The following is a 27,995-nucleotide window of genomic DNA, read 5'->3' on the forward strand; positions in this document are numbered from 1 at the left end:
CATAACAAAAAAGCACATGAAAAAAGAAAAAAAATCATTCTATAGTTAAATTAATTGTATAATGTTATAGTTAATTACCCTTTTTGCATACCTTTTGTTCTGAACACATTAGTAAAACAAAATGTTTATAGCAAAACAAATAGCAGGAAAAATAGTCCAGCTCTTGTGTTTGTCCAACCTAAACCAAAATTTTCAGGTTCTTGTATTTCCTAGTAGCAACCTATGAGTTTTTACTTTATTTTGGAATTTCCAAATATTAAGTGATGAAACAAAAAGGAAAATGAATGGAATACCATCCAAAACACTTTTTTTTTTTTTAAATTCCCCGTGCAAAGGAGACTGTTGGTGTTGGAGAAAACTAACACATTATTAACATTCTAGCACAAATTTGGCTAAAGACCCCTCCATTGTTCTTCACTTTTAGTTGAAATGACCCAATAATTCCAACCCCCAAAATTTGTTTGACAATGCATAAATGATGAAAATTGATTTGATGATGAGTACAACAGCATATTATAATTCTTAATGGCAAATTTTAAACAACTAAACTAGAGAAAGCTGATAAAATGTTGACTCAATGTTATGGAAACTACTGCATATTTGAATGTTTGAGAATGCTCTCAAGCCATCTTTTCTCACCAATCTTTGGTGTGCAATGATGGGAACATAATTGTGAATGCTTGTACTATGTATGCGCCTAAATTATCACACCATTTCAAATGAAAGATTCTTTCTTCTAGACTTTTTCAGATAAATTGCTTCAGTTCTTCATTTTACTTTCCATGTATAGACTCGGCTTTATTTTTAGTCAGTCAGTCAGTGTATCAGTTAGCATTTATTAAGTACCTATCTGGCAATATGTTAAAGAATCATCTCATAGATGAATAGGTTTCCCTCTTGATGCTGTTTAGTCTCCTGTCATTTGATCTTGATCAAAATTAAGTATAACTTTGGTGCCTGAAAATTGTCTTTCCTGTACTTGTAAATTAGACATTCCAGATACTTAAATGACATTTAACAGTGAGAACAATAATATTTGATTTAAGGACATGTAAATAAAGGGGAATGAGGAAAGAATTCTTTGGCTGTATCATTAATGTCTTGCTTTAGAAAATGAACATTAAATTATGTTTAAGGATTCCTAGACAGACTTTCTCACTAAGTAGGAGATTGAACTAAATGACCATATAAGGTCTCCTTCAACTTCAACATTTTGAGTCTACTTCAAATACATTTTTACCACTGAAGTTAAGTCTTGAGATATGTTTAACCTTACATTTCTCTAATTGGCATAGGGTAATAATGCTATGAAAGAAAGATAATTAATACACTTCTTTATTTTAAGTTTCATATTTTACTTGAGTCTCTTTATAATGTTAGGAAATCTATTAGGAAATAAGCAGAATCATATTAGGGTTATGTCTTGCCTTGTATTGTTATTATTTAGTTGTTTTCAATCAAGTCTGACTCTTTGTGACCCAATTTGGAGTTTTCTTGGCAAAGATACCGGAGTTAATTTGCCATTTTCTTCTCCATCTCATTTTACAGATGAGGAAACTGAGGCAAACAAAGTTAAGTCACTTGCCCAGGGTCACATAGTTAATGTTTGAGGCTGGATTTGAACTCAGGTCCTCCTGACTCCAGGCCTTGGGCTGTCCCTCCATTGCACCACCTAATAGCCCAATATTACACTGGCATTTTGGTGATGGGATCCAAAGTCAGAATCATTCTTGGACAGTTTGAAATTCCATTCTAGAACATTTTATGAATATTTTTGCTTACTTAAGAATTGAGAATTATATATGATTTGGCATGTTCAAAAATAGGCATTCTTAGGTTTGTAGAAATTAAAGAATTCTCTGGGACTTTATATCTTTTGTATAAACTCGAATGAATCTGGATCTCCTCAATTTGGATATTATCTCCAATGAGAGACAATGACTTATTCTTGATTGTCCATTGTTTTCCATGTCTTCCCATAAATTCACTACAGGGAGCCTTGTAAAATTGATGTTTATACAATTGATTGAAAAATTCTTTTTACTCTAGCCTGAACATGATGAGGTCTGGAGAAGTTTAATTCTTTAGTGTTAGGGTTGTAGCAGTAGTTAGGAAGGGAGAAGGAACATATCAGTTATAAACATGTCAAAAACAAGACAGGGTTTGGCGCTAATTGAAGGGAGGGCTGAATTCCTAAAACTTATAAAGCCCAGGGACTTGGACATCAGAGAGGACCTATCTAGGTCTGGCCTATGTATGGGCTTTTTTTTAATCTGGTAAGTGGAACCAACCAAAGAGAAAATGGAATGCTTACTATGGAATCTTAGAATCAAAAAACTGTCACCTGCTTATCTGTAGTGATGGATGGGACAAGAATGCAATTCATATTCTAGAATACAATTACTTATTGTCTAGATGATGATGATGATTTTTTTAACCAGTGACAATAAGATTTAACAACCATTGATCCACATTATTTTAACTTCAAATATGTATCTTAAAAATTAATCGGCAACAAGGTCTATTTGACAAAAGCCTTTAATTTGGAGATCCTGCTTTATTATTCACTACCACACAGTGTATTTAGTCTTAGAAAAGCAGCTGTTTGTCATATAAGGCATGGCAAATTAATAAGACATTTTAAATAATAATTCAAATTCATTAAACAAATATTATTTATCAAATGTCTATAGTATGGAAGCATATGACACAGTGTAAATTGCTTTAGTTTTGAGATCCAGTTTCAAAAGCCATCTTTGAAATTTAACTCTCTATGGATATGATTTTATCCTCCCTGTTCCTCAGTTTCTTCATTAATAAAATGAGGAGTTTGGATCTACAAAGTGAGAGAGTCTAAAGGAACTGCAGGGGACCATCCAATTCAATCTATACATGAAAGGGTTTCCCACAATGACATTCCTGACATTGGTTGAACAACCTTTGCTTGAAGACTTCCAAACAGGGGATGTTCATCACCTCTTGAACTAGTTCACTTCACTCTTGTATTCACTTTTTGGACTTTCTTTTTATATTGCTGATACTTATTGCTCTTTCAGTTCATGAAAATCCCCAGAATTTTTCAGAAAAATTGTTTTCCATGAAGGCCTTTCCATCTTATTCTAGTGGATGTGATTTTAGGTACCCAAGAGCCAATCAGTACCTAAGAAACTCTATTTATTCAATTAATTAGATTCATCCCAGTACTCCAGCCTGTCAAAATTCATTTGGATAATAGATGTTTCATCCAGTTTGTTTCTTAGCTAGTCTTCTCAGCTTTGTTGCAACTTTGATCTGTTATCTGTTATCAATATCTTTCCAAGTCATTGATAAAAATGTTAAACAGTACAAACCTAAGCACATATTGAACAAAGTAGACATTTAATCTCTGTTTGTCTGATTGGTTGAAAAGCTTCATTCATTACAGTTGGTCTGAACATGGAAAGACCTAGAGAAATTTTTGTTTTTTAGGGCTAGGTTTGTGGCAGTGGTTGAAGAGGCAGCAGAAACATCTCAGGTATAACATGTCAAAAGCAGGTCAAGGCTTACCTCAGTTAAAAGGGAAAGCTCAATTTTAGTGTATACCAAATATACTTACTTGGGGAGGGTTACTCTTTTAGAGCTTTATCCATTAACAACTTATCTTTGGTTATAAATAGGACCAATTAGGTAGTACCCTAGAACAAAAAAGTGCCATCTCAAAAGCTAGGAAGACTCATCTTTCTAGGTTCAAATCTGCCCTTAGACACTTTCTAGGTAGGTTTAAACTTTAACCTTGTATGTATCAGTTTCCTCATTTGTAAAATGAGCTGGCAAAGGACCACTCCAGTATTTTTGCCAAGAAAAATCCAAATGGGATCATAGGGAGTTACATATATCCGAAAACAACTGACTAGAGGGATTCAGTGGCCTCTAAGTTCTCTTGTAGCCCTAAATCTATGATAGTCTAAATGTTCAGCATAGAAAATTGAATAAATTGGGTGCCACTGACCAAGGAACTTAAAATTTGAATGTGGTAGAAAGAGAGAAAATAGATATTATATATCGAATAAAATAGAAACAAAGAAGTCTAGGCAAATGTGCTATGAAAAATTTGAGGAAGTAAAGATTTTTAAAAATTATAAGTATTAGAAATTTATTTAGTACAATGTAACTTACTACACACTTAAGAATTTCACCAAATTATTCATAGGTCACATAACTTCAATAAGTCAGAGATACTTAAATGATTGACTTAAAATGTGACCAAGACTAGAAAATCAAGAGAACTTAGTTCTACAAACTGTCAAACTGCTCATAATAACCTTCATTTTCAATACTGGCATTCATCAAAGATAAGTTCATTTGTAAAGCTCATTTAGAAAAGACTCTTTGTTGCCTAACAAAAGTAGGGAGGAAAAAAATGTAAAATAATAGTTCAGTTTTTCTTAGAGACCTATTCTACTTAAACAAATAATATCCCTTATTTTTTGAGGTGGAATGGGGGAGGGAGGTAGAGCATTTCATGGCCAAAATTATACACTGATCAAATTTCTTGTTAGCCCTTTTATCATTAAGCCTAAAAGTAAAGGTTTAACAGACATTTTAGGCCCCTTATTGAGACTAGTCTCCTTAGTCCTCCAAAATTTCACAAAAGCAATAGCCAGCTGCCTTCTCTAATCTGGATGGCCAAGCCTGGCTTTTGCTTCTCACCTAAAGAAAACTAAGGGAAAGGAAGTTATTTAGTTTTAAGAAATTTGCTCTGCGAAGAAAGGATTGAATTGGAATGTTCTGACACATTCCTTCTCCTCTCCCATATTGATTTCCTTTGTGGTAAAGTTTTTTTTTTTTTCCTAATTTAATTTTTTTTACAGACTGTGTAAACTCAGAACTCTGTATGATTTAGCTGGTAGGTCCCATGAAGTTTTCTGAAGCTCAGGTGAAATGAGTTTCTCAGAGTCATAGGGCTCTTAGATGAAATGGAACTCAATGCTTCCTGTCTCTAAATTTAAGACTAGTCTATATATAATTTTTGAAAGAATTGTCTTTTGAGAGCATGGATTTTTTTTTTAGAAAAGAATATGCAATATTTAACCCCTTCTTTTTAACTTGAGAAGAGCTAGTTCAAAAAAAAATCTTCTTTAATGTGGTTTGTACAAAATACTACAAGAGCACCAGGTATGGGATCAGAAAGACTCATCTTTCTGAATTTCAAATCTGATCTTATTTGCTTGCTAGTTGTGTGACTCTAGGAAAGTCACTTAACTCAATTTGCCTCAGTTTTCTCATCTATAAAAATTTGAAAGTAACTAGTCTAGGATATAGAACTAATAATAGGAATAAGAACTAATGGAATAACTCCATGGGCTGTCTATCTAGTTGTGCCTTAAGATCAAGACAGTAGACAGGTATTGTTAGTATTCTTGGTTTTTCTTGCACAAATTGCTGTATTTATCTTTTTTTTTTTTTTTTAAAGTGATCCTGGCTTTCACTGAGATAACTTTATAGTATCTTGGGACTTCTTTACAACCAGCATATCATTCACAAACAGGAATGCCTGGAACTGATCTATAGGAAATCCCTTTTCTATTTGGAGTCTGTACAACCTATCTTCGGATAGTGTTTTAAATTGCAATATTTATAATCAGAGTTTTGCTGAACAATTACTTCTGTGATTCCACCTATCAAGGAATCTTGTATAGTCTTAATATAGAAATAAGAAACATTTATTGGAAGAGGCCTTTAAGGCTGCATTTTTTTCTTCGATCAAAAAGGTTTTTTTTTTTTAAATAATCACCAAAAAACAGATGAATGGAATTTTGTATTCTTTACATTTCTTAGCCAATTTCATAGTCACAATTCATGTGACTGTGAAGAAGTTTTCTGACATTGAAAATCATCTGCAAAGACCATCTATTCCATTATCATAGTTCCATCAATGATGCCTTTAGAGAGATGAAAAAGTAAATGATAACAGTGATTGTTCGTGAATTCATGTTTGACTTTGGGGGGGTTGTGTAATAATATCATCTGTCACTCAGCTTAAAAATCTCATTTTATTGCTTTGGAAGATCTTGCTTCCAGTATGAATTTCTTCTCTGTTTGTTTTGTTTGGTTCCACTTCTCTTCATGAATTTATTTTTTAAGTGCAATTTTCTTTTTCTCAGATGGGGATGAAGTATTGAGTCCATGGCTTCAGTTATGAGAATACATTACAGTCCTGTGTTGTTCCATTTTGCATCTATTTGTTGCCTCCTTTAGATTTCATTTACAAATGCTTTTGAGATGATCTGTAGTGGATGAGTTTTCTGCAGGTTTTCTGCATTTATTTTTCTTCTGTTGGTCTTCCATTGTTAAATCACAATAGTCTTTTTTTTTTTTTTTCATCTTACAACATTTCTCAAATAAGCTTGTTTTGTCATTGCTGTCACATCTTCCTGCTTGGTAAGAAGTGCTGGCTAAAATGGGTTTCAAATCCTCTACTTTCATTGTGGTTTCTATCTTACATAAAAGTATAGTTATAATAATTGTCTGTGTTCTATTTTTTTAAATCATTAAAAACTTGCTTGAATATATGGTTTTGGGGCTGTATAGTTTCATGCATAATCCTTTCATTTTTATTCTTTCTTCTCTTTAGATGTTGATTTGTGCTTCTACTATAACTGATCCCTTTCAGTCCCAAATCTGTGATTCTATGATTCTAAACAATGCTCTAACTGAACACATTTAAAAGATTCTGAAACTTTCACAACAGAAGGGGTTTTTTGTGTTTGTTTGTTTGTTTGTTTTTTTTGGTGGGATGCAGGCTTTGGTTTCTGATGTTTTATTCCACTTCAAAGTTGTCCACAATATGAATAGATATAATCAGAAGGGAACATTTAAAAGGTATAAGAATAAGGGAAATATTTTCATTCATTCAGTTTCATGAGTGATGTAAACAGTTCCAAGAAAAGTAAACTAAACCTATAACTTTATTAATGACAAAATACTTTTAGTATGCTTAATTTAATATGTATCACTAATTAGTCCTTTCCTGTTCATCAAGATACATTTAATTTTATCTTTTTTGATTGTTTGGTTTTTGCCACATTTAGAACTTTCCAACTCTGACAAGAGCAAAGCATTCATGCTATCCCAGCATTAGTAGTCAATAAAACTTTGACCTCTTTTTATTCTTTATCCTGAGCCTTATTTTCCAACATATTTTTAAAAACCTTTCTACCTTATTCCTATCTTTATTTCATAGTTAACAAATATCAAAGTATATACTGAATTGACTTCTGAGGATCTCCTGAAGACTTTTTTTAGACTTCTTCTACTTGACATTCTCTACAATAGATATTGGTGCTGAGCCTGGAACTAACTTTGTGGTAGGTTTTTTTGATTGTGCTCAAAATAAGCATTGTAAGCTCAGATGACCAAACACTTCCATAAACTTATTGTCTTTGTGCAAATAATTAACCAACTCCAATCAATCCATTATTTTTTCATTCTTTTTGGTGTGTCACGGACCATTTTTGTAGTTTGATAGAGCCTATAGACACTCCCTTCTTAGAATAATGTTTTTAAATGGATCAAATAAAATATAATGGTTTAGAAAAGAAACCAATTATGCTTAAAATATAGTTACTTAAACACATTTTTAAAAAAAGGTACATGAACCCACATTGAGAACCCTGCTCTGTAGAATCTATTGTGAGCCTTCTCTCTTCTTTTACCTTTCTTTGGTAAACTGATGACCTCTAAAGTATATTTCAAGTCGCTGTCTATGAATGTGTGATCTCATCTGTTTCCAAGGGTTTAACTATCATCTCCACAAAGGTGATTATTTTTATTCTCCTCTTATATTGATGCTTTCGAGGAGAATTTATAAGCCATTCTTTTCTATAGCTTCAACTTCCTCTTGTATTCTGACTTAATTTATATTAAGAATATCAATATTTATGTGGTTCTTCTAGTTGTATGTTGAATTGTTGGTTATTGGACAAAAAGCTCATATATAGAGGAGTATTATCCATTGCATCCATCTATCTATATCTATCTATCTATCTATCTATCTATCTATCTATCTATCTATCTATCTATCTATCTTTTATCTCTACCTATTTATCATCTCTTTCTCTTTCCATATCATATATATATAATTTTTAAACTGATTTTCTTAGCACCCTGAGATCTTCTTTTTTGCCTTTTATTGTTGAGGAAGGCCAAATCAAATGTTGGGCCATTTGTACCGGTTCCATGGCCATAGAACCTTCACCTTTTGGTGATGAGCATTTTTCTCCTTAGCCAGGTTGATCTTAGAATAACATGCAGTTTATAGCCAGTGTCATATTGAAAAAATTTGGTTGAAGCTTTTAGAATTTGCAAGTTAGTGGCATGGTTTGCAAGAAACCTAGGTCAATTTCATGTCATGACAAAACACTGAAGCAAGGGGTTTTTTGTGTTTGTTTGTTTGTTTTTTTGGTGGGATGCAGGCTTTGGTTTCTGATGTTTTATTCCACTTCAAAGTTGTCCACAATATGAATAGATATGATCAGAAGGGAACATTTAAAAGGTATAAGAATAAGGGAAATATTTTCATTCATTCAGTTTCATGAGTGATGTAAACAGTTCCAAGAAAAGTAGATTAAACTTATAACTTTATTAATGACAAAATACTTTTAGTATGCTTAATTTAAAATCTATTTTTAACTGTGCAAACTTTGATTAAAGCTCATGGTTATTAGGTGTTGTTGTAGAAAGTAGTTTATAGAAAAGAACTTAAGATAAATGGAAAACCAATAGCAAAATGAAAATAGAAAATGTCCATTTTAAAGTATTTTAAAAAACACCCAGTGGGATAGTGAAGGTAGCAAAATACCAGAATGATTTACTCTAAAGTTCATACCTGAGGTTCAGATTCTAAGTTGATTTTAAAAGGATGTGCTTTCCCATCTTCTGTGACTTGTGGAGACCATAAGCGAGTTTCTGCCCTGTGAGTAAAACAAAATAATTGAACCCCAAGCTTTTAGAATACCTCCCTTTCCAGCCCACTGAATAGAGATCTTTTCCCCCAGAGTTGAATACTAACAGTATAACTTACAAGAATTTAATAAAAATTATTTACTCTATATCCTCAACCTATTTAGTTCTGTATAAATAATGCTATGTCTTTTTTGTCATCTGGAATGTATCAATATTTCCCTTGAGGATCTTGTGCAGATACTGGGGTAACTAGTTCCAAATCACATGTTTTAAGCTATTTGGGAATGTAGAAAGGCCTAGAAAAGTAAACTTTCAGTATTCATTGAAATGGTATATATACATTGCCTCCACATTGTTTCTTTCCTTACTTGTATTGTTCAAGTTTGGAGTTGAAGGTCTGGAAGTACATGTGTGGTATAGGTTATTGCTTAGTGGCCTGGAATTATGGGAATTTGGTTGGCCTCCACTTTGGAGCTTGCCTAATCCTACTTTTTACTTTATATATTACCTTTTCTACTCATATGTCATCACTCTAGATTCTTATCAGTTTTCTCTTGGATTACTCTAATAGTAGCTCTTAGGTTCTAGTTTCCACCTTTTCCAATTTATCCTCTGCAAAACTCCCAAAATAATTTTCTTAAGGCAAATATATTTATAACCTTCATTTATTATTTATAGCCAGCAGAGAATTTCAAGGCTGTTTAAGTTCAAAAAAATTAAGTGGTTTGCCTATGATGATATAATTAATAAATTTCAGAACTAGAATTCAAATTCAGGTCTTCATACTTCTTCTTTGTAGCAGGACTTGCAAGTGTAAGCCACCATGACTGACCCACTTTGGGTTTTACAAATCACTTTCCTCATATCAGCCTTGTAAACAAAATAGTAAATTATTATTATCTCAATTTCATTGATGAGGAAACTGAAGCAAAGATAGTTTAAGTGACTTTTCTAGGTTCATTCAGCTAGTAAATGAAACGGCGTTCTCTCCAAATCCAATGTTCTCCCCACTAAGTAACTACATTAAGGAATTCTATTATCATATGCATAAGAGAAGTCACACAAAAAAGTATGAAAGACTGGAATAGGGAGACATCACTATTATCTGGAAGGAATTAGCAAAGACTTCATAGAAGAGTTCAAATTTGAAGGACAAGAATAAATTTCAACAGGCAGATATCTGTATGCAATTCTCTGGGGCTAACCTGGGAGAATAAATGAAAGGTACAAAGTAGAGGATGAAGTCAAGAAATAATTGGTAGCTCAGTTTGGCTGGCCTATGGAATGCATAAAGGGGAGTGACACGGAATAAGGCTGCAAAGATGGATTCAATTCAGATGGTAGTCATGATGGCAAAGGAAAATTTCTGAAACAGAATTTCTGAGCAAACTAGTTTAATAATCAATTTTATTGATTATGGCTAGCAGATAATCAATAAGATGCATTCAGTTGTTCCTCTCAGGAGGATCATAAAAGGAAGAGAACATGTAAGCTAAGGACAAAGATTGTACCAAGAAGGAAAAGGTGGCCCATAGCCAAGGAGGACAAGAATTGAATCATTGCATTTAACAATTAAGTTATTTATGACTTCAGAGAAAACAGATTCAATATAGTGGTAAGCACAGAACTATTGCAGAGGGTTAGTTTTGACAAGGATGTTTGCCTCATCCTTGCAAACTGGATAGAGGGTGAAGGAGATGAGAGAATACCGGTTTTGGAGTATGGAGAAGGAAAAAAGAAAATTGAGATCTCAGAATCACAGTTCTTGCAAATGAGAGGGGACTCTAGAAGTCATCAGTTTTCTCATTTGCAAAATGAGACTTTAAATTCTCTGATATAATTCAATCCCTTCACTTTACAGGAGTCTCAGAGAGATTAAATTGCTTGCTCAAGGTCCCCAAGTTAGTTACAATGAAGTTGAACATTTATTTTCTATTCCAAATTCAGGGTCTAAGACACCTAATAGGATGGCCACAGTCTTTTCATTAAAGCAAAAATTAAGGTCATCATCTGAGACAGATTAGGGTGGAAGTGGAACTTGAGAAGACCTGAGAAGGTCTGGAAAGCTGCAATAGGGAATGTGCATAAAGTTAGTGGGTGCTGATTAAAAGAGTTGTTATTTATCATTTTACATTTGTCAGCATAAGGTTGTAGAAGACTCAGAGGTAACTTTCATGATTTTCTTTAGCAATGTTTCACTTCCTGAGTCTAGAATTAGAAACAGAATACATGATTGGGATGACCCTGGGTTAGGGATTAGCTGGGTGGGAACATCAAAAGGTCAAAGGGGAAAGGGATTTTTTGAAGGATAGTACATCATTGAAAAACAGCTGACTTTAACCAGTTATTAAGCCCTTACTATGTGGCAATGTGCTGAGCACCAGGGATAGTAATATATAAATATGAAATATGAAAAAAGGCAGTCCCTGCTCTCAACAAGCTTACAATCTTTTGCAAAAAGATGACTCCGCATGAAGAAGCTGAAGAGTGGGAGTAGAAGGGTAAAAAGTACCTATGAAGGTATAGTAGAGAAGTCAGAGAAATCTCAGAGTAGTGTAGCCAGGTGGTAAAGGAAGAGATAGTTATAATGAATGGGAATGGGGACTTTAAGGTTCATGGCTTTATCCTCCAGTCAGAGGGGCAATGACTAATGATAAGTGTGAATATCAAGGCTGATTTGAGCTTGCAAGAAGTTTCCTATTGATGAGATTCCTGGGGCATGGTAAAGAGTCAGAGAAGTCCCAAAGTGGCCCAGTCAGGTGGAAAATGAGGGTCAAGACCATGAGGGGACGTCACTCTGGAATAGGGGTAATAGGCAACAAGGAGAATAAAAAAGGATCAAGGAACCAGAGATCAGGGTTAAAGCAAAGGGAAAATTCAAAAGAGTGACTAAATAGAGGATGGAAGGATCAGAAATCACAATCTGAAAGAGAAATGCCAAAGTTCAAGATCTTAAGGACTGAGCAATTTCTGATTATGAGATAATATACAAAACAAAGTATGACCTCTTCTCTCTGTATTTGTCTCTCTCTCTCTGCGTCTCAGTCTCTGTATTTCTGTCTCTCTCTGTGTCTCTGTCTCTGTCTCTGTTTTTCTCTATTCCTCTGTCTCTGCTTCTGTCTTTCTCTTTGTCTCTGTCTCGTTTCTCTCTCTATCTGAATCTCTCTTAGTCTCTGTGTCTGTCTCTCTTTTTCTTTCTCTTTCCCTCTTTCCCTCTTTCTTTTTTCTTTTTCTCTCTGGACTCTCCCTTCATCCTCGCTCCCCAGTGAATAGCTTAAATTCAACCAAGATTAAAATAAAAGAAATAGAGAAATTTAAAGAACTGACAGAACACGATCACTAAATCTGAACACTGAAGTCAGTTCCAAGGTTGTTGAAGCAGGCAGTAGAATGTTCAGGAAATCAGGACATGCTAGCCATTAGGATCTAAAAGTACTGTGACATCAGAAGATATGAACTTCATGTCAGCAAGCATTTATTAAGCAGCTACTATGTGCTAGGTCCTGTGCTAAATGCCAGAGTTCTGAATAAAACCGAAACCAAACTAAAACCACAGTTTAATAGGGAAGACAATGTACAAACAATATATAGACAAGAAAAATTGGAGATAATGAGAGGTTATAGAAACATGGACTGTCTGGATTAGAAAAGTTCTCAATGATTACTGAAGCCATCCTATTCCAGAACAAGGATCTCTATGACATATTCAACCTTTGCTTAAAATTCTCATCCAATCTTTATTAAAAGATTGAGGAGAAACCTCTTACCTTCTGAGCAAGCCCAGTCCTCTTTTGGACAGTTCAATTATAAGGAAGCTTTTCCTTCAATCAAATTTAATTTTATATATTTTTCAATTTCCTCCTGTTATGCCCAATTCTTCCTAAAGAGCCAAAAAGTAAAAATCTAATCTCCTACAACAGTATTTCAAATACTTGGAGAAAGATATCCAGTCTCCCTCAACTTTTCCAGGCTGAACATTCATGATTTCTTCAACTGCTCCTTATAAAGTTTACATTTAAGACTTTACCATACTGATTTCACTCCTTCACTTCACTTTAATGTCCTGGCTGAAATTTTGCACCATGAGTTCAACACAATATTCCAGACATGGCCTGAATAGGTCAGGGTATGGCAGGACAAAAATTAAATAGTTCTTGTAAGTTTTGCTACTATTAATCGTTTGAATTCACATTAGTTGCCAAAGAATAGTCAGTCTCTCATTGAGCTTGGAGTTCATTAAGAACCACAGATTCTTTTCCAGACGAATGGCTACCTGATCTTGTATTTGTGAAACTGAGGCTTTAAACCCTAGTATTGGCACATAATTGTGGCAGAGAAAGAGTCTACAATAGTGATTTCTTTTGTAGTCTGGAGATACATATATGGATCTCTTTTCAGAATAATCTTTTTTTTTTCCAAAAATCACTCATAATTTAAGAAATACTAAATTTTATAAAATTAGATGTTAATGAAAAGTAAAGATATAATTTTATTCTATCCAAGTTCATGGACACTTTAAAATCTATTCACAAACTTTGACCCCTTGAAGATTAGTGGGGGTCCATGGACCTCAAGTTAAGAAATTTTAGTCTAGAAGTTACAATGGTGAAAAGAAGATAGGTTAACTCTCCCTCTTGTCCCAGAGAGTAAATAAAGGAGAGGGGAGTAAAAGAATGAAAAAATTGAAGAAGTTGTTAAGAAACGTCACAAAGGAAAGATAGGTTTCTGCAATGCTAAGTAGAAGTATAAGAGAATTGAAAGGAGTTTGTTGGCATTAATTCTGGTATCTTCCCTCTGTTGATTATTTCCTACTTATTCTGGATATGCCTTGCTTTGTATATATTTGTATGCATTTTATTTTCCCTATTAAATAATAAGCTTCTTGAGGTCAAGGATTATATTTTGTTTCTTTCTGTAGCCCCAGTACTTAGCACAATGACTGGCATATGGTAGGCACTTAACAAATGTTTATTTATTGATTGAAGATTTCTAAAAATTACAGTGGAAGGAGGAAAGGAAAGCAGGTATGAACTGGGGACAGGATGACCTCAAGCTAGGGCTAAGAGTAATGAAGATAGGAAAAAGGAATCGTAGCAACTGTGGCCAGTTCATGCCTAAACGTCATGGACAAATCTAGAAAGAGTTGTATCAATGCAAATTTACTTAGCTCAGACCCCAGCACTGCACTCTTGTGTGAAGGCTGGGAAACATGGTTTCCCCTCTGTCCCAGAAAACCCTATTCTTCACTCTGACTAGAAGTCTAGACACATCCCTTTCTCTCCCCATATACCTGTTGTTTTTTCACATTTAAGTGCTCTCTCAGTTTCAATGTTTTGAGGTGTGTGTGTGTATGTGTGTGTGTGTATGTAAAAGAGAGAGAGAGAAAGAAAGAGAGAGAGAGAGAAAGGGAAAGAGGAGGGGGGAAAGAGGGAGAGAGAGCAAGAAAGAGAGAGGGGGAGAAGAGAGAGAGAGAGAGAGAGAGAGAGAGAGAGAGAGAGAGAGAGAGAGAGAGAAGAGAGAGAGAGAGAGAGAGAGAAGGAGGGAAGGAAGGAGAGAAATGGATGATTTAGATGATTTGAACCTCAGGGATGATGTGATGAGTAGAAGCCTGGGATATAAGTTGGAACAAAGGGACAGAGAATGTTGCTAGCCCTGGCATGGGGCAGGGAGAGGTACAGAGTAGACAGGAATTTATATAATAAATCAGCCTCAAGGTCCTAATTAGAATGATAGGACCTTCATAAATCCATCTCGTATAGTAACCAGCCCTCTTTTTTTATACACTGACACACACATTTATGTCTCCTTTTCAGATTTTCTCCTGAAATGGATCAAATTTAGCTGACATTATTAATGGATACCTGTCAATTTTAAGACACAATTGATGACCTGCTGCTTTAATTCTGTCCTGGGCATCAGCATGAGTCATGGTCTCTGTTCCAAAGCCATCTATGGCCAGAATGATATCTCCAGGGCACAGGTTGGCAGCTGCAGCCTTGCTTCCTGGAGTAATCTGTAAGAAATCGAAATAGTATTAAAATTGTTATCCAGGGGGATGATAAAAATAATTACAGATTATTCTGCATGGAATGAACTGACTCATAGTAAAGTGAGTAGCACTAGGAGAACAATTTATAGAATAACAATATTGTAATAAAAAAAAACAACTTGGTAAGACTTTAGAACTCTGATTGATTCAATGACTAGTGATGTCCAAGTGAACCTATGATGAAACATGACATAACTTTCTATCAGAGAGGTGATAGAATATAGCCAAGGAGTGAATTTCTTTTACTTCACACTGTACTTATTTCTTATAAGGGTTTTTTCCCTTCTCATTTTCTTGATTTTTGAGGTTGGCATTAGGAAGAATGAGTATTTAGCAATAGTAATGCCCCCCCCACTCCCAAATGAGAGCCATTGTAATATTTTAAAAATTTACAGGAGAGTGAACATTAAAATGATGTTCAGAAGGAAGCATAGATAAGCAGGAAAGTAATGTGTAGAATTTAAAAATAAGCAAATATCATGAAATGGAGAATCATGGTTTTATATATAAATCTCTTTTTATGTTGTATTAGAAAATGGAAATGCTTTCTTTTGGTTGGTGTTCCAGTTAAAAAAAAATGAGTATTCAGATATGTTGAAGGTTTTATGCTTGCATTTGTATTTCACTTCAGTGTGAAGGTAGACATGGAGTGAAATGTAATTAATACTGGGCCTTAAGTCAGGAGATCTGATTTTAGGCAAGTCATTTAACCATGTTGTGCTTCAGTTTCCTCATTTGCAAAATAAAGTAATTGGATTAGATAATTGCAATGATTCTATGATTTATTCTGTGTAGGGTACTTCTCACAAGAAAAGTACCTTTTTCAATGCAAATCCCCTAATGTTTTGCAATTTAGAATTATAGTGGCTAAGAGTCATATAAGTAATATATGCCAGAGGGACATTTTGGAAAGCATTTTGGAACCAAACCCCTCAAATTACCAACTGTACATATCTTTTGACCCATTTATACTAGGACTATACTTATACCCTAAAGAAATCAAAGGAAGAGGAAAAATACGCATATATACAAACATATTTATAGTAGCACTTTTTGTTGTAGTCAGAGTTTGAAATTAAGGGGGTGTTCTTGTTTTGAGGAATGACTAAACAAATTCTAGCATGCGAATATAATAGAATATTATACCATAAGAAATAATGAAATGGATATTGTCAGAGGAAACTGAAAGACCTTTATGAACTGATGTAAAATGAGATGAGTAAATCTAGGAAAACAATTTATACAATGATAACAAAATTATAGAGAAAAACAACTTTGAAAGATTTTGGAACTTTGGTCAATGCTATGATAAATCATGAGTCCAAATGAATGAAGATGAAATAGAAAGAAAGAATGAGAGAATGAAAGACAGAAGAGTGGAAGAGGAAGGATGAAGAGAGAGAAATAAGGTGGAGAAGAGAAATAGATTTTCTTTTTGTATATTTTCTCAGCATTTAGCCCAGTTTCATTCATTCATTTATTGTGATTCATTAATTTTTATTTTACAAGAGTCTCTTGTTTATTTTCATAAGACCAAATGCAAAGATGTTTTCAGTTTTGGTTTGAAATCATTGTCAGCAAGATGATGCTTTATCTTTAAAACTCACGTTTTGCATAAAGTGAAAGGACTGTATTTGAGAGAAGGGGCAGTGGAGACTAGGAAAACTAGGTATGAATTATTTTAGAATAGGAAGTTGTAGAGACTGCTGGTTCTTTGCCTTGAGCAGTCAACCAGCCTAAGCACCACACTCACGACTGACTACCCTACTGAAATCTTCACTCTGAAAAGATATTGAGACAATTAAAGCTTGTTTCCATATAGTAAAACATTCTAGCTATTGATGCCAATTTGAGTTGGTTGTATGTAGGTGTTTGGACATGCCTCTTCTATCAGGGCAAAATAATAGTACAGTTTGTCTTTAATGCCAGACTTCTCTGCCAAAGAATCCTTGTAAATCTGAAGGACTAAAAAAATATGTGGAAACCAGCATATCATGTTCATTTGTACAACTACATTATCTTCAACCAATAAACTCTTAATCTATTAGAATTTATTAAATACTATATTACTAGCAAAGGAATAAGCATTTAGGGTATAAAAAAGGGAAAAAAAAACTGTTCCTTCCCTCAAAGAGCTTACATACTAACAGAGAGTGTGTATGTGTGGGGGAGTGTGGTTGTGTATGTGTATGATGAATAATATAAATAAAATGATACATAAAAGGAAAATAATTTGCCCCCTCCCAATTAATCCTGAAACTGAGTCACAATGAATTCTTGAATAAAGAAATTATTTAGATTGCTTGTAATAATTATAAATTTGAATTATAATTACTGAATAATTCTTTCTAGATATCTTAGTTTAAAATCAGTCTACTCTTATTTTATAGAATAGGAAACTGAGACCCCAAAAGGAGGTCAATCAGTCATCTAATATTTATTAGGTACTTTAGTATGTGCCAGTCACTGTGCTAAGAGCTAATGAAATAAAAAAGGACAAAAACTAGTCCTTATTCTCATGAGTAGTAAGAATAATACCGGGAATTTGAATCTAGCCTCTTCAACTCTAAATTTGCTCTTTCCATCATATGCACATGTCTTATTTTAAAATATCATATGATCATAATAACTCTATTAATATTTTATTCTGATGGTCCATAATTGTATGGACTTCATTCTCCCTCACTTCTGCCTCTCCCCATGTCCTAATGCCTTCTTGTACCCTCTCCCAAACAAATTTTTTTTTTCTAAATAACTTTTTATTGATAGAACCCATGCCAGGGTAATTTTTGTTTACAGCATTATCCCTTGCATTCACTTCTGTTCCGATTTTTCCCCTCCTTCCGTCCATCCCCTCCCCTAGATGGCAAGCAGTCCTTTACATGTTGAATAGGTTACAGTATATCCTAGATACAATATATGTGTGCAGAACTGAACAGCCAAACAAGTTGTTTTAAACCTATTTTGCACATACTTATGTTTGTATGTATTGCATCTCTCAATAGAATGGAAGCTCTTTGAGGGCAGAGATTATTTAATTTCTCTCTTTGTAGTGCTTTAAGAGCTATAATACTAAGTAGGCACTTAATAAATACTTGTAGTTGAGCATGATTGATTCTTTTTTTGTAATTAATAGTATTTTATTTTTTTCCAATTATATATATAGTTTTAAACATTCATTTTGGTAATATTTTGGGTTCTAAATTTTTCTCTCTCCATCCCTTTTCTCCCCTTTCCCAAAGACAGCAAGCAATCTGATATAGGTTATACACATACAATCATTTTAAACATATTTCCTTATTAGTAATGTTGAAAGAAAAATCAGAACAAAAGGAAAAAACATAAGAAAGAAAAAAGAAAAAATACATTTAAAAAGAGAAAATATTATGCTTCTCTCTGCATTCATACTCCATAGTTCTTGCTCTGAATATTGATGGCATTTCTATCATAATAACATGATTGATTCTTGAAGGTTATATCAGCAGAATGCAAATCCACTAAAGGCTTGCAATCTGTTGATAACATTCATAGCAGTGTGTTTCTAAATCCAGGACATCTTGAAGAACAAATTTTTTCTCTTTTCTTCTCCCTGTCTCTCTTCTCTCCCTCCCTTCCTTCTTCCCTTCCTCCTTTCCTCTCTCTCTCCTTTTCTCCCTCCCTTCCTTCTTCCCTTCCTCCTTTCCTCTCTCTCTCCTTTTCTCCCTCCCTCCCTCCCTTTTTCCCTCTCTTCCTCTTTTCCTTCCTTCCTTCCTTCCTTCTTTTCTTCCTTCTTTTCTTCCTTCCTTCCTTCCTTCCTTCTTTTCTTCCTTCCTTCCTTCCTTCCTTCCTTCCTTCTTTCCTTCCTTCCTTCCTTCCTTCCTTCCTTCCTTCCTTCCTTCCATCATCCTTCCTTCCTTCTTCCTTCCTTCCTTCCTTCTTCCTTCCTTCCTTCCTTCCTTCCTTCTTCCTTCCTTCCTTCCTTCCTTCCTTCCTTCCTTCCTTTCTTCCTTCCTTCTTTCCTTCCTTTCCTTTCCTTTTTTTATTTCTTAACTTATTCTTAAATTCTTAATTATATATTAAAATTCTTAAATATATATAAGCATATATATATGTCTATATAGTCATGGACCCCTTTGGCAGTCTGAGGAAATCTATGGACCCCTTCTTAGAAAGATTTCAGTAACAAGGGTGGAAATAAATGGTTCTCCCACGTCTAATTAAGTTCACAGATGAAGTTCATGACCAGAAGGTTGGCTCTCAGATTATGATCTTTTTTTTTTTTTTTTAACCAGCATCTTGTGAAAATCATCTGTTGTGACATTGTGTTTAGCAAAGGTAGGATTACTCACACCAAAGAAATTGTGCATTCTAGCAAAGAAAATACTTATTGTAATTAGTATGAACATTTACAACATGAAATTTATTTTGCTCTCAAAAATGTATTCTAATTATGAATGAGCACATACTGTGAAGAGATAACAAATACTCCTGACTTTAGGAATAATTAACTCTTTAAGATTTTCAAAGAACTCTACATTTATTATTTAATTCAATCTTCAGACTACTTTGTGAACCAAGTACTATTATTACCTCTATTTTATGAATTAGGAAATTAGGGATACTACTAGTCTAGGATCACATTGATCATAAGTGATTGAACCAAAATTTGAATTTAGCATTTTCTGACTCCAAGTACTGTGGCATTTTATTCCTTACGCCATTCAACTTGTCTCATTGACTATTCCCATTGAAAAACTTTCTTATTTCCATACTAATTATTTCTTATATATGCATAATAGTGTATTCCTGGGTCTAGAAGAACAACAATTGAAGAGCAACATTTTTGATCAAAACCAGAGGGGGTGCGTGTGTGTGTGTGTGTATGTGTGTGTGTAGTGTGTATATTTGATGAATCCCCTTGGCTTTCTGGAGTAGCCTTATAAAGTCTCAAAATAATGTTTTTGAATAATTGAAGGAAATGCTAAATTTTGGTTAGGAGAAAATGATATCATTTTCTTCTCAATCAAATTCAGACCTTCTGAAATTTTTTAGTAGTTGCCTTGTTGGTCTCTGAATTCCAAGTTAGTGAAACTCTGATGTAAACTGTGTTTATGGGGATAAGAAGAAATTCTAAAATTTCAGTATTCCTTAGACACATTTGGTGAAACAATAAGCTTTTTCTATTTTTAAATGTACAAGACTATGCCTTTATTCCTGGTAGTCTAAACATGAGAAAGTTTGATCTTTTCTCTTTTAAATATTTAACTTTTCTGACATTTTAAAACAAACATTAATCATAAATATACAGTACTGATTTTGAAAATCAGCTGGGCTTGGATATGTAACTTGTGGGAAATGAAAAATCTGTACACATGCAGAATGTGATTTGTGTCCTAGAATTATGGATTTTTCTTTTAGAATGTTAGTTTTGAAAGGAACTATACAGCTCATCTTTTGACAGATAAAGAAAGGTATGGATCAGAGAGGTGCTTGAAAAGTTGGAATCAATGTCTAAGTTTTTTAACTCCAGATGACCTAAATTGATACGAAGTGGCTTTTATTATTAATCTCATTCTTGAATCTCTCTGAAGACATTGGAGTTTGGTGGGAGAGATCTTTGACTTGATTCTATCTTGTCATTCAGGAAGTTGACTAGACTTGTTTCTTACCGGATTGGGGGTTGTTGCTTGGGAAGAAAAAATGATTTAGAGAGTAGAGCTGTTGAGAAGAAGGATTATCTTGCTCCTTCCTTTTCTGGGCTTCTGATATAAGGTTGATCATTAAATTGCCTTATTTTAATAGCACTATGCCAATGGTTGGAAGTGAATAATGCAGCAACTTCCTGTATAACTTTGTGGTGAATGACCTTAGATATTTTGCACGTTATATTTCAGTTAATTGTATAATGTATCACTAAAGAGCAGTGTTACTTGGATAAGTTTTGGAACCTTTTTGAGCCTCTGTTCTGTCATATGCAAAATGAGGATAGCACACTAGATAAGATTCCTTCTAGTTTTAAAAACTGAAGAAAAAAACATTTAAGTTTTGTAAAAAAAAAAAAAAAAAAAGTCATATACATTACTATAAAGTAATGTAGTGAGGGTATCATGAGACAATGATATTCAAATTTATATTAAATACAGTAACAGATAAACCAAATGTAGTAGAAAGCTGAAGAAATTATCAGTAAAATTTGAAATCCCTTATTAGAATTTCTTGTTGGCTCACATTTAGTTCAGACTCCACTTTTTATGTGAATCCTTTCCTACTTCCTCCCAGCTTTTAGCACTTTCCAGCCCCTTGCCAAATTACTTTGTGTAACACACACACACACACACACACACAACACACACACACACACACACGTACATCTCTCCTGAGAGAATATAAGCTTCTAGAGGGAAGGGATTGTTCCATTTCATATTGATATCCTTAGTCCTGGCATACAACATGTGCTAAATAAATGTTTGTGGATTGATAATTTCTGCCAATTTCTGTGTGAAAAGATTCATTCCTTTCCCCTAAGTGGGTAGGCTACATGTTGACATAATCTACACGTGATTTTTTTTTCAGAGTATGCCTGAGTGCTGAAGAGAGACAGCTAAAATGAGGTGGGTTTTTAATGATCTAAGGCTTCTCTAATCTAAAATGTTATAGATAATTAAAATTTAAGTGCCTACCTCCTTTATTCTTTATTCTCAGTTTTAGAGGGCTATTCCCCTTCATTCCAGAATGGAATTCCCAAGTTCCATTCACAGATCCTCTCAGCCACAATAGTCTGGCTTGAGTTCCTTGGTCCATTCTTTAATCTGAAGACCACTCAGTTCTCAAGAAATCTGCCCATATTACTATGAAATTAATTGCTAGGTAACTTCCCCCTTCTCAAAGGAAGAAGGAAATATAAAACAGGTACTATGTATCCATAATCTCAAAAAAGTCAGATTTACTCAACCTGCTTATCTCTCCCTGAAATTCACTGAACATAGATTAGCCTTTATGTCCTCATCCTTATATAAAATACATCTTCCATTTTTAAAATGGAGAAATTGAGATGCAAAAGTTGACTGCATTAATCGATATTGTAATTGAAAAATATTGATGCCAATCAGTGATTTAGTTATGTAAGTGTCCATTCTTTTCTCTGGTATTTAATATTATAAAACTTTTGATTTGCAATTTTTCTCCCTTCCCCCACTTTACATATTTTTTTCTTACAACTAAATTCCACAGCCATCAGTATAAGTGATGGCACTTGATTATTCCAAGTAGTTAGGTAAGAGTTATTACTAGGCTTGTTATCCTGATTTAAAGATGTCTTCTTTCCTTCTTCTCTCCCTCCTTCCTTCCCTCCTTCCCTCCTTCCTTCCTTCCCTCCCTCCTTTCTTTCCTTCATTCCTTCCTTCTTCCCTTCTTTCCTTCCTTCCTTCTTCCCTCCTTCTCTCTTTTTCTTTCTATTTTTTGTTTCTCTCTCTTTCTCTCTCTCCCTTCCCTCCTTCCTTCCTTTCTCTTTCTTTCCTTTTCTATTTCTTTCTAAAATCACATTAAATGGAAAAAATAGTTGTCAGTTCAATTACAAATGTAATTAAGTGCTTACTTGTGCAAGGCTGTGGTAATATCAGATGTAAACATGTATTAGATATTCACCACTTTTACAGCATTGCAGTTTAGTAGTATAGAGACAGGACTTGTAATTTCATTGGTATTAGGAACCAAATTTAATATGAAGAAACTCCTACTTTTATAAATTGACATCTTCTCTGCAACCTAAAGTCTTTGAAAATTGTATAAACAAGGCTTCTTAAACTTTTTCCACTCGTAACCCCTTTTTGCCTGAAAAATTTTTATGTGACCCTGGGAATATAGGTATATAAAATAGATATACAAATCAAACATTTATTGATAATAAATTATAATTTTGTGATTCCCCACATTCAGTTATAAGGTCCAATATGGTTGCAAAACACAGTTTAAGAAGCTGGGGCACTGAGAGTTTAAATGATTTATCCAGTATCACGAAGTCCATATGAGCCAGAGGCAGGGCTTTGAACACAGATTTCATTCTTTAGTCATTATACTACTTTGTCCCTATTGTGCCCCACTGTGAGTTAGTTAGTAGGAGGAAAAAGAACATATAGGCATAATTATGTTTCAAATGGGGAATTCTCCTGATATCAGCTGGAGATTAGCTGTGCTAAAAGCAAAGACATTCTTTACTTTCCTTGCTGGTAATTTTAGCTTTCAGAAGGTAGAGAGGAAGTGACAAAGAAAAATGTTGTTCCGGGCCTGGGTTTGGCTAATAAGGAATAACTTGTTAGAAGCATAGAGATATTGGGAAACTTGAAGGCAGTAGCCATGTTATCTTAGAATTTTTGACAGATAAGGAGTAAAACATCAGACAGAATCTGACATGTATTCCAGATTTGAGGAAAATAGATTTCAAAGAGTTTAGTGATATGACCCCAGGGACTCTGAAAGGGAAGTCCGATAAAGAAGGATGGATACAGAATGGAATTTTGGTGACATTCACAGTTGATTCTAATGTGGCAGTAAAGGAGGTGGGTATCTACATAGCCTAACTGTGACAGAGAGCTAACATTTCCACCAATTCAGATGTTAAAATAATAGATTTGGATATGCACTATAGTAGAAATGAAGGCAGGTAACTAAAGATTAATGTAATTTTTAGCTTTTATGTGGCGGTATTTCTAATAATTAATTTTTTGTCTAGAATAAATATTTAGGAGAATGACTAATTGTGGCTGCATCTATGTAGCAGTTCCAAAATATTTTTCAAAGTTTAAATCAATTATGGAGTTGGTGATTGTGTGAACATTGTTACCCCAAATATGCAGCTTTGCCTTTAAGTGAATTTACTGACTACATGATTTTTTAGCCAAGTTAATAGCTGAGCCAAGAAATAGCAATAGCAATAGCAACAGTAAAAATATTTTGGTCAGGGGCTAGATCTTTGATATATCAGTGGTGTATTGGTTCTTTTACCTACCCTTTGTCTTTGAATGGTAAAGACATGTATTCTTTTGAGGTGTATATGCTTTCCCAATCCTAGATGTCTTAAATCAGGGGATTCCTAATTCAAGGTTCAAGGACACTTAGTCTTTCCATACATAAATTTCAAAGGGTTTGTGAATTTTGAATAGGAAAAAGATTACATCTTTATTTTCTCTCACTTTTAAATGACATCTAGCATTTCCTCAGTGATTAAATTCTGTGTTAATTAAATCCTCAGTGATATTCTGAGAAAGGACTCCATGGACTCCCAGCTTGTCCAAAGAAATTCAGATTGTGTTGGGCATCACAGAAAACAGGAATTTGACAAATGGTAGAGAAAACTGTTCAATGATTTGGTATCACACAGCCACGCTGCTCCATGTGACTCATGATGCAGAAACATGAAAGTGGGAAAAACAACAACCACAACAACAACAAAAGATTTTGTCTGTGCAACACCAAACATTTGGAAATATATGGATAATAATTTTTTGCTTGTTTAGATGCTAACTTAATGAAGCTATTAAAATCTTTTTTACTTTCTTATAACTTCAATGGGAATAGTCACAGAAATAGTTGTGGATTTAAACATGAAAAATTACTGAACATTTCTTAACTACCTACTTTATGCAATGGGATCCCTAGTTTTGGGAGATGGGGTGGGGGGAAGATACAAAGCAGATGGAGGATGTGGATTCTGCCCTTAAAAAATTTATATTCTATTTAGAAGGACAAGATATGCACATTAAATAATATATCAGTTGTACAAGTCTTTATCAGAAAAGATAAGAATAGTTGCTGATGATTATTTTTACTAATAAAGCAATATTATTACCATTACCTCTCAGACCCAATCAAATGGAAATATTTCCTTGGAATAAAAAGTATTATAATATCATAGTAATCTTTCCAATTATATGAATAAAAGGAATTGGCACCTTATATACCAACATGTCAAGAGCAATACCTATTTCTTCAGGAGTTGATATAATTTATCTTTTGTTACTTTTAGAAGCCGTCAATTAAAGTAAAGGAAAAACAGTGATCTAGAAACTACTAAAATAGTTTTGAGAAGAGATAATGGAAACTTTTCCCCTTTGTAAATCCATAAAAGGTATTGCTTGGTCCAAAGTATCAGAGTATTTTCTGCTTAATTTGCCTAAGAACATTTCTTGGTTTCAATCAACTTAGCTTGTTTAATGTCATAAACTTGCATTTATGTTCATATATTTTTCAAAATGTGTGAAACAGAGTTTGACGTGGTCCTTGATTTGCTTCTGTATAAAACATTGTTTCTTAAAGATATCTGAGGAAGGCATTTTCTCATTCACTCTCAGGAAAGTGAATGAATAGGACAGAAATAGAACACAGAAGTGTTTTCTTTGTACAGAGTATTGTGCAATTTCAAATTAAATTGTCCCCAAGTTGTTAAGAATGTTTATAATAAAAAATACATAGAAACAAAAATTATGGCATAGTATTCTAGTATTTCAAGGATTCAAGAAAGTTTTGTTAAGAGTTTATAACTAAAATATACAGATAATTTTCTATTAGAAAAGGTGAAGCATCATATTCTTGAAAAAAGCCAATTAGATTGGGATATACTTTAGAGTTCACAAATTCTAGATTATTTGTCATGGCTATGTGTCATAGCATCATTGATGCAGAATTGGAAGGGTCATTAGAAGCTACTGAGTCCAACTTCTTCATTTTATAGATGGGAAAACTGATGTAAGAGAGTTAGAGTTCACTATGCAGAAAAAAATCCCAAGTTTGACTTCCCCTTTCTCCCTCTTTTACTCCCTACCTCTGCAATTCTGAGGAGACATTTAAACCTAAGTCTTCCTGACTCTGAGTTCCATGCTCTACCCACTTCTAAAATCTTTCACTCGTGTGACAATTGAAGTATTTCTAAGCAAAAGAAAGATGTACTTCAAAAGAAAAATTTTTTAAAGTATTATGTTATTAGGCAGACACATCACTATTACATCCTCCCAAGATACTTATCTGATAGGTTTTCATGGTAGTTCAACTTAACAATTATAGTTTTAGAAAATTACTCAAAATGTTTGGAAAAATAGGAACATATAGTAGCAATATCTTTCCTATCTGTATTAACGATTTGTCAAGCTTAAATTAGCTAACCTAAGTTATGCATTGCCTATATCTCCCAGATGAAATTTACATCAGAAGATAAACATGTTTAATCCAAAGGAACAGCTGCCAGATCTCTGTTCTTTTCTCCCCTTCTTCCTCCCTGCCAGAGATCATATAGCCATGCAATTAAAAGGAAAGGGATTGAAGGCTGAGGAGTAGGTATAGGAGATCACAGCAACTTGGACTTGCCAAATTCACCTTTTCTGAATTCTGTTGTCCCTCCCCAGGGTCTTGACTTCAAACTAGTGAGCTTCCTTTCCTTCCTTCAGCAAACAGGAGCTGGTTGCTGTCATTCTGACAATGTAAACACGTAGCAAGCTCGTTCCCTTTTCTGTCAACATCCAAAGCCCATCATTCCTGATTTATTTACACTGTCTTCCTACCTCTACAAGCTGATGCCCAGGAAGCAATAGCCTCTTTCCATCTCGCGCCGGTTAGGTATCAGCCAGTGCTCACTGGACAGATTTCTGCAGCTCTTAGGAAACTGAAAGACCAACATGTGAAGCAGAAAAGCCTCTCAGAGAGAAAGTAAGAGAGGGAAACACCTACCCTGGTGATGATTAAAGGTTGATTAAAATCTATCCCTCCTGAAAGCCTGAATCCCCAGGGTGCAGGGCCTGGGAGAATGACATTCTGTGGCATGATGTCCTTCCGGTTAGGCTCCCACGAGTGGCACCTTTCCCGTCTCCACTATGGACAGGAAAAGTGTGGAGGAAGGTCTTGCCAACAGCACCTCTTCCCAAAAGGACAGCTAACACTTTTAAGTATTGGAAGAGTTTCCCTTCTTGTCCCACAGTGGCAGCTTCGCAGCCTCTCCACTTTATCCTTGTTAGGGAATGACGTCGCTACTTGCCCCTCCTTACCACTCCCTCCCCCTAACCCCCCCCCCTCCCCCGACTCTCCCCCCAAGGAGAGCTCCAACTTTGGTAGTAAGAGAAAGTCTGGACGCCAGGGAGTTTACAAGAAATGCATTTGCTCTGTGCACGCTGCCTCTGCCCATTCCTGGGCACAGAAGTGAGGAGGCTTCAGGTTACAACTTCCTATGATTTTCTTAAAGCAATACCTGGCCCCTTGTTTCTCTTGTTAACCACCTATTTGGTACACAGCTAGGTACTTTAGGCATGAGCAAAGGGAGGAAGGGCTGCGTACACACCCTAGAGAGCTTTATGTGAAAGGCATTGTAATTAGAATGGGTTATTGAGCATATACCACCAACTGATATATATGTATGTATTTATGTATATTTATATATGCTGATATAGCTATAGGTGTTTTTCTATCTAACTTCATCAGTATATATCAGATAAATCTGTTTCTTTGGTTCTAAGGCTAGTTTTCTATTCATTATGGTGTACTTCTCACTTTGTCACTGCTTTCCTGTCTATCTCTGCTTCTCTCTGCTGTTATTCTTTCTTTTGGTGTCTTTCTTTCTTTGTGTCTGCTTTTCCCTCTCTATCTCTTTCTGTGTTTGTCTCTCTTTCTTCCTGTCTCTCCCTCTCTTTCCCTTTCTCTCCTACCTCTTTTCCCCTCACACTTTTCTTCCTCCTCCCTCCCTCTCCCCTTTTCCCTATTCTACTCCTCCCCTCTCCTTCTTTCCCCTTCCTCCCTTCGCACACTTACGCATACAGAGTCAAGAAAGATTTACTAAATGCCAGCTACGTGCCTAACATTGTAATAAACACTGGGGAAACAAAAGAAGAGCAGAAGACAGTCCCTGATCTCAAGGAACTCACACATACACATACATGTTGCTTGTTTGTTTTTGTTTCTATGCAGGGTGTCCCCAAACGATTAAGCATTTAAAATGCATTAAGACTTTTGAGACACTCTTCATAGCCTACATGATTCTTGCCCTTTA

General features: G+C 34.6%; 1 protein-coding gene across 3 annotated transcripts in view; it reads right to left on the bottom strand.

The window, feature by feature from the left end:
* Window positions 1–26,939, bottom strand: part of PDLIM3 (PDZ and LIM domain 3) — a 49,424-nt gene extending 22,485 nt beyond the window's left edge. Inside the window, exons 1-3 of one of the 3 annotated variants that reach the window (XM_051965479.1) lie at window positions 26,687–26,939; window positions 14,805–14,956; window positions 8,867–8,951 (exon numbers count right to left, since the gene is read on the bottom strand). In XM_051965479.1, the coding sequence (XP_051821439.1) occupies window positions 8,867–8,951; window positions 14,805–14,956; window positions 26,687–26,779 (330 nt within the window). In that variant the 5' untranslated portion in view covers window positions 26,780–26,939. The remainder of the gene's footprint in view (window positions 1–8,866; window positions 8,952–14,804; window positions 14,957–26,686) is intronic. The other 2 variants (XM_051965480.1, XM_051965478.1) reach the window with 2 other exon arrangements.
* Window positions 26,940–27,995: the final 1,056 nt, after the last annotated feature.

The sequence above is a fragment of the Antechinus flavipes genome, chromosome 6, assembly GCF_016432865.1.
Source record: "Antechinus flavipes isolate AdamAnt ecotype Samford, QLD, Australia chromosome 6, AdamAnt_v2, whole genome shotgun sequence".
In the NCBI taxonomy this organism is placed as follows: domain Eukaryota; kingdom Metazoa; phylum Chordata; class Mammalia; order Dasyuromorphia; family Dasyuridae; genus Antechinus; species Antechinus flavipes.